Source organism: Acytostelium subglobosum, assembly GCF_000787575.1.
Source record: "Acytostelium subglobosum LB1 DNA, scaffold: scaffold15, whole genome shotgun sequence".
Taxonomy (NCBI): domain Eukaryota; phylum Evosea; class Eumycetozoa; order Acytosteliales; family Acytosteliaceae; genus Acytostelium; species Acytostelium subglobosum.
In genome coordinates, this window is record NW_012236518.1 from 621,994 (window position 1) to 635,267 (window position 13,274).

Genomic DNA, 13,274 nt, shown 5'->3' on the forward strand with positions numbered 1-13,274 from the left:
CACCAAGTCAGCAAACTTGTGCGAGGGTAAGTGTGTGAGGGAATGTCCGCGAGGGTTGTTTACTTGTGTGGATGATGATGATAATGATGATGACGGATGGAGTTAACACTCAACATCTGGTTGTTGAGAGGGATGAGCAGCTTGGAACTCGGGTAACTCGGAAAGGGTGTTGTTGACACGGGCAATGTTGGGATAGGCAGACATGTCAACGTTGAAACGATGAGCATTGAACACTTGGGCTGGAATGCAGAGGTCGGCAAAGGTGATCTGATCGCCGACACAGTACTTGCCACTGTGCTTGACGAGCAGAGCCTCAAGACCGTTGAAACCGTTGGCAATCCAGGTCTTGGCCCACTCGGCCTTCTTGGATTCGTCGCCGGTCATCTGAGCGAGCTTGTTGAGCACCTTGAGGTTCTGGAGTGGCTGGATGTCCGATCCAATGATCTGCATCATCTGACGCACGATAGCACGCTCAGCTGGCTTTGTTGGGAGGAGTGCTGGCTCTGGTCTAGTCTCCTCAAGGTACTCAAGCATGGCCAATGATTGTCCAAGCACATGTCCATCGATGACCAATGTTGGGACCTGTCGTCGGGAGTTGTAACGTTAATATTATTGAACTCACATTTGAACTAGTTCTGCCACAGACTTGATACATACGACTCTCATTGAGTTCAATTGATTGTATTCCTCTGTAGTCTGTTGACCACCATCCTTGATGAGATGGATAGCCTTATACTCATACTTCTCCTTCTTGAAGGCGAGAGCGACACGCACTCTCCAGGAGCATGATGATCTCCAATAGCTGTATAGAACTGTAGTGTTTGATGTTGACATGGTATGTATATGTTATGTGTATGTATGTATGTATGTTTGTATGTTGAGTAAGTTATGAACTACTTCTAGATATTATTAAATAGATGTTCTTCTTCTGAAGTTGACCTGATTTGGACTCACTTTGAGCTGCAAGAAGGAGTGTGGTCCGTCCGGAGTTTTGGGAATGTCTTCTTCTCTTCTGTTTCATTCCTTCCAAGGTCAGTCAATGTAGTTGTAACTGGTCTCGCAACAATACATTGTTATATTTATTAATGTTATTGTTGAATGATTGATTGAATTGAATGTATTACATTAATGAATTGAGATATTGAAGAATATGAAGCTCATCATCAATTGACCAAACGAAACGAACGTTCGTTTCGTTTGACTTATGGGCAATGAACATCAATCATCAAGACGTGAATGAACAGTTTACCAACACTCATTGTAATAATAATAAATGAATGAATGATATTAATATGGACATCAAGTTGGAAAGCATTAACAAAGTGTTTCATATCAAACATCTGTGTATACTCATCTTCAAACATGTTACCTCTATTCACAATCAATTGATTGAGGAGGTCACTGAGCAAGATCCAGTGTATGACCTCCCTCTAGCTCATCATAGGATCAAATCTACGATCAAAGGATCCCAGTTGCTGGCTGATGGTAGCCTCATCAATATGCTAAAGTACAACGCCACTCAATGGTTCATTGAGGAGTATGACAAAGTTCACAACTATCCAATCAATGATCGACTACTGATCCAAACGATCAAATACAACAATGTAAAGGCATTCAATCATCTACTCAACATGGTATTGCCTTCACAAGATGACAACAACAACATGCTTCGACAAGTACTCAAACATGGCAATGTGGACATGCTCAACTTGTTCCTCGGTTTGAATGCTCAGCGTACGGCATCATTCAGCATCAACGATCTAATGCGAGCCATCGACACTGGCAACGTTGACTTTGTTCGTATACTACTGCGACGTGGATGTGTTGATAGGGAGCCATCTTATTCCTACAATCGAGAGGATTATAAGTTCAAAAGGTCACATCATGGCATCAGTGTCACAATGCTCAAGATGTTGCATGAAGAGTTCAATCGACTTTACTACTCTGGTTATTGGTTCCCGGGCTGCATCATCATATCCAACGATGCTTTGGAGCATTGTACTCGATGCAACTTGGATGAAAGTGTCAGGTACATTGCCAACATGCCTTACTTGTCTTTGTCATCACAATCTGTGAACTCATCGTATCAGATGACCAGAGTTTGACGCAATGCATCAAGAAGTGTATGGAGATATGCGCGCATGAGAGTGGCAATATCAAGATCTTCAAGGCACTGTGCCAGACTGAGATTGGAGCAAAAGTAATTCAGTCCAGTGCGTACCTGACTCCAATAATATTGAAGGCTAACCTCGCTGGACACGTGGACATCGTTGAGAGCATCAAAGAACACTTTGATCAATTGAGTGACGCGATGTTGCCAACATCCGACCCATCAATCATTCAAATTTTGAATGCTCCACGTGCATCCATTCCACGTAGAATATCACTCTACCAGGCCATTCTCGATGATGATGTTGTAAAGGTGGAGGAGAGCATTTATAATGTTACCAAGGTGGACTGTAGGATGTGGCAATCTATGTCCTTGTCAATGCTCACACACATTGGCCATGGACAACCACCCATTGAGTTGGGCTTCAAAGGGAGATCCCTGCTCAACATGATTGAATCAGTAGGAGTGAAAGGCAGTAACATCACCGAGGACATCATCAACCTGTTCTTGGACAATGGTCACTTTTCTCAAACTGACAGGAGATTATTGGAGAATGAACATGTTGTGGCATTGGACGTCTCATGTGGCCTGATGCTAAAGATACACAAGATGTTCAAACTCCAATTCAATTCAGAATGTCTAATTCATGCACTGCTGAATGTGAATGAAGAGGCCATGTCCATTCTCTTTGAGTCATTTGCAAAGAGTTCCGTTGACTATCTTATGCGGTCATTGGATGGCACGGTCATCAGGCTTGACAATGCTGTTATACATCTTCTTGAACATGGATCATTGGACTCAATCAAATTGATGCTTCGCAATGTGTCCTCGGGCAATCTGTTGAAGCCTATCATCTTGAATTGGACATGCTCAAACACTTTAGTCGTGTTCAGATTCACCCTGGAACTATTCCCAGTCGATATGATGACCAGTAGTCAAGTCTCTAAACTCATCAATGCTGTATTCCTAAAGGAACACAAAGATCAACAAGTATTTGAAGCACTTCATCTCATTCATCAGAGATTCAGCTCAATGTTCGACCTGGCTCCATCACCACGAGTGTTGGAAGTTGATGCTGTAGCACTTTCGATCAACCTCTTAAAGTTGGACACATTCCACCTACAGTTACGCATCTATCATTTATATTATTTAATCAACCTCTTCAAGTTGGACATATTCCAGAGTCTGTTACAAAACTATCATTTATTGCCTTCAAACATCCTCTTCAAATTGGACACATTCCAAATTCAGTAACACACCTATCATTGGAATGCTATGATAAACCACTTGAAGTTGGACACATTCCACAGTCTGTTACACACATATCGTTTGGTGGCTTCAATCAAACACTCAAACCCGAGTTTATTCCGTCTGTTTCCTCAATGTTCATGAATTTACTCAATTCATATCTACAAAGAATCTTTTGCTTCTCAACGACTCTGATTTGAACAGAATTACCCATCTTATCACTTCCATTGTATCCAAAAAATATCCATATAGAACATTACAAAAGAAAAATACTAGTAATGGTGTTCTGTCCTCTCTTTTCTACTTACTGGAACGTATTCAAACAATAACTGTACAAATTCGATCACATACTAAATCAGAGATTCATGTGGATAGTACTTGGAGGCGAATTGATGACAAAGTTGCCCTGATGGTTCATGATAAAGGAGCATCATTTTGGACATCCAACCAATAAATTAGTTCCTGTTGCAACAGAACTTCATTTAAACAAGACTATGATCATTTTATCACACATGATTTTGATGAGTGTCGTTTGGCGATCAATCAATGATGATCCACCTCCAGCCAATCAACAACAACATCCACAACAACAACAGGAATAGCAATGCCTCAACCTCAACTTCATCAACATCAACTTCATCAACAACATCATCAACACGTGATGCCTTAGATTTAATGAACCGATCTTTGACCATAATTGCACCGGCACAATACTTTAGAAAGGGACATATTACAAAGATGTACTTGGATAATAATAAGATCAAGGAGATACCTTTGGACCTGATTTATTAGACTCCCCTGCTCGTGGTGGCCAGCTTCAACTCGAATTGTTTGAACAGCCTGCCCAATGAGATCCGCGAGTGGACCCAACTGTCCATACTACACCTGAACTCCAACAGTTTGAGTTCACTACCTGCATCAATCACAGAGTTGGAGCATCTCTCATTGATCAGTCTCAAGTCCAACCAGTTTGAGAGGCTGCCCAGTCTACACCTTTGCCATTCAATCAAGTCAATCAATCTGGACAACAATGACAAGCTACCACAGTTCATCAAGAGGCTCTACTCTTTTGCATACCCATCTCATAGTCGAGTGAGTGCCACGCTGACAATGGCCATGGACATGGGCGAGTCCTTGTCCGATACATCGTCATCCTCATCTGAACCCAGCTCCAAACTTCCACATCTACATATCAACCATGCTATTGACATCTCGCCAAAGACTCCACGTAGGAGTGTTGTGCATTCTAGTCCAGACTATGGATGTGTGCGCAGTCTCAACCTCGAGAGCTCATCATTCACCAGCTTCCCATTCATGACTGGTCAATCACTCCTGTCACTGAGATCTCTGCTACTTGGTCACAATCCAAAGATTGAAATTGAGAGTTGTCGACTCCAATGGAGTGCATTCCGACACCTCGAGTCCATCAGTATCGACCGCTGCCATCTCCAATCAATACCAACAGGTCTCACCAACATCAAGACCCTCACCGAGTATGTATACATACTCATTCAATCAATCACAGACTGACTCAAACAATTAATCAATCACAGACTTAACCTGAATAGTAACATGATTAGGACGTTACCACCTGACATTGAGAAGTGGACTAGATTGAAGACGTTGCAGTTGTCTAATAATATGTTGACATGCTTGCCAACATATATGGATCAATTGACATGTCTAAGTACATTGATACTCAATGGAAATAGATTGATCAATGTTGATGTCACTGTCCGTATTCCTACATTGATCGAGCTCAACCTCGACAACAACATGTTGACAGTGTGTCCAGGCGAGCTATGCAAGGAGCTGCATCAACTGAAGATATACTCTGACAAGGACAACCCATTCTCAATCAAAGCCACACATGGTCATCATCATCAGAGCTCAACAGCATCCATCTCCAAATCAACATCCGCCCACTCAAGGTGGTCACATCGCCAAATGTATGCATGTCTCCACCATTGTCATGCGTCTCACCTAGCCGAGGAAGGGCTCCGAAGCCACTACCAATGACACCTGGACATCGACAGCGATCAGAGAGTATGGTGTCCAGTCCAGACTGCCAGACACCGTTGGCCAATCCATTTGCAGCAACACCTGATATGGTCATGAGTCCCAAGTATCCTCCATCATACGCCTCCACGACAGGACCGTTGGGCATGTCGTGTGATGCCATGCTAGGTCGTCAGCGATCATCAACCTTTGCTGCCGTGGGCGAGAAGCCAATTCAACACAGCCATTCATCATCAGCAATCAGTCAGTCAAAGATGATGTCTGATGTGATCAATGAGTTTGAGGTGAACGCAGGTATCCATTTGAGCAAGAGTTCATCATTCTCCATGGGCAAGGTCTGGAACAAGTTCAGAAGAATGAGTTCGTTCAAAGGTCCATCGAGCGAGGAAGAGTTGATAATCAGCCTGCCGTCATCACCGCGCCAAGTCGACCCAACCCCATTCACCGGAGACATCAACATCAAGTCGCTGCTGAGTAGTTCTGCATGTCCAATGTCACCACCAAGGGATTCCCCATTGGTGACCTCTCCCGAGCTCTACAGCACATCCAAGACTCAATCAAGACGTGAGAGGAGCAATACCATCAGCCACTCACACTCCTCATCCTCTGTTTCCGGATCTGGTAGTGTTGAGACTCGTGGGGCAAGGTCACCAACACTCAGCCAAACAACGTCATTGGTGCCGCCACCGGCCAAGCTCAAAGAGACATATGATGGTCAACATCTATACGACAACCAAGTATCAAACTCCAAGAAGAATCGTGAGAGGACACTCGAGAGCTTTGTCGTGCCGGCTTCCAACTCCAATCACAAGGCCAAGAAGTCTGGATCATCAGCCGACCTTAACAACAACAACAACAACAACAGCAGCAAGAAGTCCAAGAAGTCATCATCATCTTCATATGGAATGGATGACTCTTTCAGAATCGATGGCAACAACTTGGGAACGATACTCACACAGAGTCTTTGTAACAATCCAAGCGAGTTCATCAAAGGTCTCATGGCAGATACCAACCCTAGATCACATGTTGGCATCCAGTTTACTTGCGAGGAAGGTGTTCCAAAGATCAAGTCCGCCAACATCGAGTCCCTCCTCACAGTCCTAACTCACGAACGAGGCAACAGTATGTGTTTGATTGATCATTATGGAATAGTTCCAATCATCTAAACCCACTCTCCTCATCAATCAATCCATTAGTCTTCGATCTTGAGATACTATTCTTGGACACATACCTACTATTCACAAATGTGGATATTGTTATCCATCACTTATTCAACAGGTTCAAGAACAATGGATCACTAGTGAGACAGAAGGTGTTGAGATTCACTCAACATTGGGTAGACAGGAATTGGTCAGACTTTAGTATTGATCAACTAAAGAGGATACAGTCATTCTACAATGATATCGATTTCACCAATGAGGATAGTTGGAGTAATCAGCTAAAGGCCTTGGTCACATCAATCAAAATGAGAATCGATCTTACCTATATCTCAGACACCATGCCAGACAACTTCATGGATGTGGCACCTCTCCCGCACTTTGACTTCCAAGACAGTTTCACATTGATGGATGTCAAGCCACTAGTATGTCCATTCAATCTTGGAACTATTCCAATCAATCAATCAATCAATCACTAACCATTCTCAAACAATCACAATAGGAAATTGCAAGACAGTTAACAATCATAGATCATAGATTGTTGATGAATATATCGAGGGAGGACTTGTTGAGATGTGCTGGTCTGAGGTATAATAGAGATGAAGGTAGACCAGTATCCATTACCCAAATAACAGAGAGATTCAATAATGTTAGTCGATGGGTATCCACCAAGGTTGTCACATGCCAGCCATCAGAAAGGATTGACATAATATTCAAGTTTATCAACATTGCCCTAGTATGTATATAGATCAACTTGATCACTCGAGTTACACCTCACCCACCTACTAACATCACTCATTGTACAATACAACATTAATAGAACTGTTGGGTACTAAAGAATTTTAGTGGAACAATGGCCATTGTGTCTGGATTGAAGTGTGGCGCCCTCAATAGGTATACCTCGGCATGGGAACATGTAAATAGTTCAAAGCTTGGAAAGAGATTGGAAGAATTGGTGCCTCTTGCAACCTATCCAAACAAATTGCGAAAGATCATTGATAAGGTTGATCAACCTGCCGTTCCAAACTTGCACGCCTACTTGAATCATTTGGCCATCATCACGGAAGGAAACGCATCTACAATCAACGACGATCAGATCCATCTGGCGCGATACGAGATGATTGGTAGGATATTCAACAAATTGAATCAGTTCCAGTCCAGCTCCTATGTGTTGGTGCCAGTGGGAGTGTTGCAAGACAGTCTGGAGAGCCTGCCACTGATGACTGACAACGAGCTGTATGAGGCTGCCAAGTTAGAGACCTGTCAAGAGAATGAAAGGTCATTGTTGTTGGCATCGATGACGTCACAGGCACAACAACATCAACAACAGTACTTCCTTCATAAAATAAAGGAAAGAAGTAAGTGAGCCAGTGAATGTGCGAGCCAAAGATATTATCTTCCTAGCATCCTAACTGCGGGGATAAATAATTTATTCCAGCCTTTGTAATAAAACTAATCAAAATGAATACCCAAGTTCAAATAAATTGAGTAATTATAATAATAATAATTATATTTATAATAATAAGTCATAGTAATAATGGATATAATTTCAAATGGTAAAATTATTATGACTGACTTTGGATCTTCAAGATTGGATTAACCAATGAGAATAATGTACCTCATTGAGTTCAACTATTCACCAACTGTTCGCCTAGTATGGTTGGATGGATTATTCTTGGTTGTCAACATAAGGCTGGAATGCTGGAACGGACAATGAATGATGTTTATGTTGTGTTGGTGTTTAAGTTGTTGCTGTGGAGTCAAATGTTGGTTAGGCTAGTTTGATAATCTGAGCATCTTTGCCCTTTGTGTAGACCTTGTACTCTTTAAAGTCTGCAGAGTAGGTGACCACACATAAGTGATCGTGCCACACGTTGGGTTCCTCGCTTGAAGCAGCTGTGAAGTCGACCACAATCCATTGATCGATCATTCCCAACAGGACACAATAGATGCCAACCTCGTTCATGTCAAAGGCTCCAGTTCTTGTCTCCATTTTCCTGATGAGAGTTGTCTCGAACCGTTTCACGTGTTCTTCTTGCCTGTCGCCCTCAGATAGGAGCTCTATCGCCCACCGGAAAATGCTATTGATATAAAAGTCAACCTCCCCTTCACAGCCGAAACGTTTGCCAACGTTGGGGCTGATAAAGGTTGGTCCTTGCGCAGCAGTTGAGGCATAGTAGAACTCATCGTGCCAAACAACCTCCAGAGGTCGGATGACGGGGTCATTCTTGACCAATGGAGCCCTTCTCGAGTAGTAGCTGGCCAGCTTCTCGGGTCGGAAGTTCCTGATGCTTTCCACGATCAGTTTAGTGATGTCGTCCTTTGGTGTGATCAGAAACTTGTTCAAGCCCTTCTGAGTGTATCGCCAAATGAGATAGATCCTTTTGTACAACGGAGAGGGGAAATCCAGTGTGTACAGGCGTTCGGTCGGATCCTCGCCGAGTTCTCTCTTTGTGGGCAGCAAGACCTTGACAAGAAATCCACGCTTGATCAGGCGTGATGCAATGGTTTGGCTCTGTTGTCCTTCAGGACTGCGACTTGTAATGATCGAGTCCAGGAGCTCCAACTGTTCGAGTTCTAGAGTGTCATCTTCCTTCGTAAATTCGGCACGTGTCGGTGCTGCTCTGGAACGACTGATGTCATCTACGCACCGCTGGGAGACTAGATAATTGAACAACATTGTTTCGAGGGCAGACAACTCCTTCTTCTCTGTCCTGACAAGTTGCATCATTTTGCTGATCTCATTGTCTTCCTCAAAGATAACAAGAAAGCGCTTGACCAATCCAACATGACCACGCGTGTCGTTCCAGATTCGGGAAGCAATGGTGCGAGGCAGCGGACAAGTCCTTGGTCGTTGTCCGAAGCGACGGACCAAATCGAGGTACTCTTGGAAAGAGAATTGTAGGAATGTGTGGTCAAGAGGCGTGTGATTGGTGGCGGCGAGCTCCACTGGGGTAGAGGCCTCTGAGCCCTGGCCCTTCTCACCATAGACGGAAAGAAGTAAGACATGGATGTTGCCAGCCAGCGACTTGATGAATGGCCAAAATAGCGAATGATAGGGATGTTCCTTGGGATAGACGACATGGCATTCGTCGATGATCAAATAGACGGGTTTCTTGATGGCGATCAATAACCAGTCATTGAAAGAGCAATTGGTGTGCGTCGTCCATAGGTTTGTAAAGTCCTCCGCGCGATTGTTGGTTGTCAGTGTTGTACTCCATATAAAGGACAAGCGGCGGGTGTATGCCTGGGGCTTCTCTTTGATCAGTTGTGTCTCGACCAGTTGTCCAATAGCAGTCTTGCCAGTGTAGGGCGGGGATCGCAAGAAGACCACCCTGGCAGTGTCCATCTCTTTGATAATTCTCCCAACAGTTTCAGCTCGCGGTGTGGAATAGTCTGTTACTGTCAATCCCTCGTACTGCATGAGGGAATCTGTTATTCAGATGTTAGTAAATCCTAAAGAGTGGATAATCCAACTTCGAGACGTACGGTGAAATGTCTGGTTTAAAATTGGTGGGTATATCTTATTTGGGGCATAGAACTCTGGAGTTGGGTCTTGAGTGTGTATGTTAGTATTGAAGACTTTGCGCCGATATTGTTGGATGACTTACAAGCTTCAGCCCTGACATCAACATATATGGTGATGTTGGGATCTATTATATCTAATGATCTAATCTCTTGTGTCAACAGTTGATCTTTATAGAGATTGAGGTTGGCAGGTGCAGTTTGAATTCCAAATGTACTGAGGATTTTTGGTTTGATTAAAGAGTATGAGGTCTTGGTAGGGTCCCTGTCGATCTCGATATTCTCTTCCCTTGGTCTAGACTTGTCTGCAGGTTGATATATAACTGTGAGGGTGAACACTGACAACACAAATGACAGGTGAGTATGACGTAGAGGGGCATGATAGTGGCTATCGTACTTACTTATTGGTAATGAAGCGTTAGTTAGGTTCGCAACGAGTGAGTGATTTATTATTAATATTACTTTTATGAGAGAGGGTGGTTGTAATGAGAAGAGATAATAAGTAGGTGTGTAATGTGTGGAGCAATAACAAGATATGATAGAGATAATGTGTTGAGTGATAATAATGAATAGATAGGAAGGTAAATAATTGAAGTGAATGGGTTGTGGGTTGAAGATAAGTATGGATGAGTTCTTGAAAAATCAAAAAATTTAAATTAACTTAATTAAGTTGATGAAGACACGTGTGACGAAGATGGGTCCAAACATTAAATCATTTAAATATTGTTGTGTCGTACGAATAGATTATTTGATTGATTGAAAGATGAGTATATATGACTGATTAACGGTCAATCAATCAATCAATTACATTTAATCAATCATGTTTGGTTCCAGTGTGGAATTTATTGATTTCCATATCCTACCTTGAAGACGCCAACCAGTGTTAGTTGCAATCGTCAGGTCATGGTCGTTGTCGTTGTCATGGTCAAGGTCATGGTCATGGTCAGGTCGTGATCGTCGGTCGTGTTCATGATGGTCGCTACCGTGTAGAGTCGCCATGGTCTCCTTTGTCATGATGGCCACGACTGCCACGACTCCATAACTGCCACAACTGCCACAACTGCTACGTCACGACCATGTACAGCGTTTTAGCCATCGTCACAACAGTATGATGGTATTGGTGGGTGTTGATACTGTTGCTACAATCCAGTATGTCGAGGAAACTATGTCACTGTTGATGATGGATTGAGTGATGATGGCCCATTGTCTGTTGTAGTGTTGCGACGGTCGTCAATGCACTCATTGATGTTGGCCTTTGTCGACACAACAGTTGATTGGTGGACTCTGTAGTTATTCATGACCATGGCTCATACCGTCGTGGGTCGTCACCATCATACACGTTCAGCGACGTCTGTAGTCGAATGGAGGGTCGCGATGTCGTCATACTGGTTGGTTGCCACCACTGACTATTGTTGCTGTTGTCTGTCGCTGCCAGGCCTGCACCGTTACCACGTTACAACGACGATTGACCTGTGTTGGTTGTAGTGCAGTGTGCGCACTTTGGCCATCACACTGAAGAAGTATCTCGATCTTGGTGTCAAGCAGAAGATCCCAATGGAGATGATCCAATTGATTGACAGTATCAATGTTCGTATCAACGTCAAAGGTTATCATTGTTACATCTCCACCAATGGGGCAGCGAGAGTTCAACCTGATACTAACAAATGGTTCATATGTCGTCAAGGGCAGACATATACAATACATCGCTTGAGCTTCTGACTGATCTTCTGTCGTGATTGATGATGATGGCGTGGAGGTTGAGGATGGAGTTGTTGGCGTTGGTGTTGTTGATGCTGGACATCTGGAGACGACTTGATCGATGTGTCTGCGGCGGCTTCATCATCGCCACCACTACCGCCTGTCATTGTCTGATGCTTGTTCTTGTTCTTCCAATCCTCTTCAGTGTGTTGAGAAATGACTTCTTGTTCTCCGTGGTCGAAGAGGCCGCCGCAGAGGATGGCGAAGGCGGGGATGCAGGAGATGCCGGCGTAGTCTGTGGTGTGACCGAGACTGGCGCCTGTTGCTCGCCACTGTTCCTCGATGAATGGTGGCCTGCTGTCCAATGATGAGCGCATTGGTTCAGCGGGTGAGGGTGGCGGAATGGTCGGGATAGAGTCCACACTGCTTGGACATCTTCTTCTTCTTCCTCTCAGACAGCTGTTGCTCGATTGACGTGTCCAGCTGAGATTCGGCAGATACCGCTGATGCGGCATCCCCGTTGGCGGGGTGATTGGTTGATGATGAGGGTGATCTTGGACACCTGGTATGGGCTGTCGCCTATCCTGAATAGACCTGTTGCATAGACTTCACTGGTGATTGATGATAGGTGTGTTGGGTCTGTGAATGTCTTGATGCCATTGATCGTCTTATCTGTATCTGTGATCACAATGGATGTCAATGGTTGTGCGTTGGTAGATTGATGATGGATGTTGTTATTATTGTTGTTGTATCTACAGATAGAGTTACTTGATCGTTAAGGATATGTGATTTGATTATTGTTGGTCTCGAGGTTGAGTTGATCATTGACGATGAGTATGTCGAATGATGTTGACTGTTGCTCGTAGTCGTTAAACAGGTCGATGTCCACATTATGTGTTGGAGTTGGTTGCTGCTAAGGTTCTGCAGGGGATAGTCAAGGTTACGCAGAGAATTCATTTTTCAGCGGTCTCAATCCTTGGGTTCGAGCTGGTTCGACCCTGGACAACCCTTGGAACAGCAAGGGGAACCCTTTCAAACCTTATCTGATGTTAATTAAATATTTATATTTTTATTGTTGTTGTTGTAGTTGTTGTTGTGGTTGTTGTTGTTGTTGTATGATAAATTAGACCTTAAAGAAATCGTCGTCTCGTCCAAAGGAGTGGAACATATTGGTCAAATATGCGATAATTGTCCAGAGTGCGTTGTGTCGTTGAATGTTGTCAGAAAGGTCGCCAAGTGATCTGATTGTGTCTGACAATATGTTCCATTTCTTCATCTCTCCAAAGACATTCTCAATGATGATCCTCACCTTCTTGATTCGATTGCTCTCATCTTTCTCTCTCAGGATACGCTCGGAAAAAAAAAAAAAAAAAAAAAAAAAAAAAACAAAAAAAAAAAAAAAATAAGATACCTTGGTCGCCTCCTTTCCTTGACGCAGGCGATGCTCATCGAGCGTGCGTTTTCTGATCATCTTGTCTGTGTACTCCATATGATCGATCAATGAAGCCGACTTGATC

General features: G+C 43.5%; 7 protein-coding genes across 7 annotated transcripts; 5 read left to right on the forward strand and 2 right to left on the reverse strand.

Annotated features, from left to right (window-relative positions):
- Positions 1–108: 108 nt before the first annotated feature.
- SAMD00019534_076280 (hypothetical protein) lies at positions 109–846 on the reverse strand (the record flags this gene model as incomplete). The annotated part of the gene is made up of 2 exons (XM_012897325.1): positions 109–582; positions 658–846. Coding segments are annotated over 2 exons (663 nt in total), but the record flags the coding sequence as incomplete, so codon positions are not given.
- Positions 847–1,499: 653 nt separating this feature from the next.
- SAMD00019534_076290 (hypothetical protein) lies at positions 1,500–2,105 on the forward strand (the record flags this gene model as incomplete). Its single annotated transcript, XM_012897326.1, has 1 exon — positions 1,500–2,105. One exon carries the CDS (start codon positions 1,500–1,502, stop codon positions 2,103–2,105), a length of 606 nt encoding a protein of 201 aa, XP_012752780.1.
- Positions 2,106–2,125: 20 nt separating this feature from the next.
- Positions 2,126–3,364, forward strand: SAMD00019534_076300 (hypothetical protein; the record flags this gene model as incomplete). The annotated part of the gene is made up of 1 exon (XM_012897327.1): positions 2,126–3,364. One exon carries the CDS (start codon positions 2,126–2,128, stop codon positions 3,362–3,364), a length of 1,239 nt encoding a protein of 412 aa, XP_012752781.1.
- A 1,104-nt stretch (positions 3,365–4,468) lies between these two features.
- SAMD00019534_076310 (hypothetical protein) lies at positions 4,469–5,345 on the forward strand (the record flags this gene model as incomplete). The annotated part of the gene is made up of 3 exons (XM_012897328.1): positions 4,469–4,851; positions 4,912–5,143; positions 5,223–5,345. 3 exons carry the CDS (start codon positions 4,469–4,471, stop codon positions 5,343–5,345), a joined length of 738 nt encoding a protein of 245 aa, XP_012752782.1.
- A 61-nt stretch (positions 5,346–5,406) lies between these two features.
- Positions 5,407–7,900, forward strand: SAMD00019534_076320 (hypothetical protein; the record flags this gene model as incomplete). The annotated part of the gene is made up of 4 exons (XM_012897329.1): positions 5,407–6,499; positions 6,574–6,959; positions 7,037–7,270; positions 7,355–7,900. The coding sequence occupies 4 exons, from the start codon at positions 5,407–5,409 to the stop codon at positions 7,898–7,900; spliced, it is 2,259 nt and encodes a 752-aa protein (XP_012752783.1).
- A 405-nt stretch (positions 7,901–8,305) lies between these two features.
- On the reverse strand, positions 8,306–9,883 carry SAMD00019534_076330 (hypothetical protein; the record flags this gene model as incomplete). The annotated part of the gene is made up of 1 exon (XM_012897330.1): positions 8,306–9,883. The coding sequence occupies one exon, from the start codon at positions 9,881–9,883 to the stop codon at positions 8,306–8,308; it is 1,578 nt and encodes a 525-aa protein (XP_012752784.1).
- Positions 9,884–11,801: 1,918 nt separating this feature from the next.
- SAMD00019534_076340 (hypothetical protein) lies at positions 11,802–12,125 on the forward strand (the record flags this gene model as incomplete). The annotated part of the gene is made up of 1 exon (XM_012897331.1): positions 11,802–12,125. One exon carries the CDS (start codon positions 11,802–11,804, stop codon positions 12,123–12,125), a length of 324 nt encoding a protein of 107 aa, XP_012752785.1.
- Positions 12,126–13,274: the final 1,149 nt, after the last annotated feature.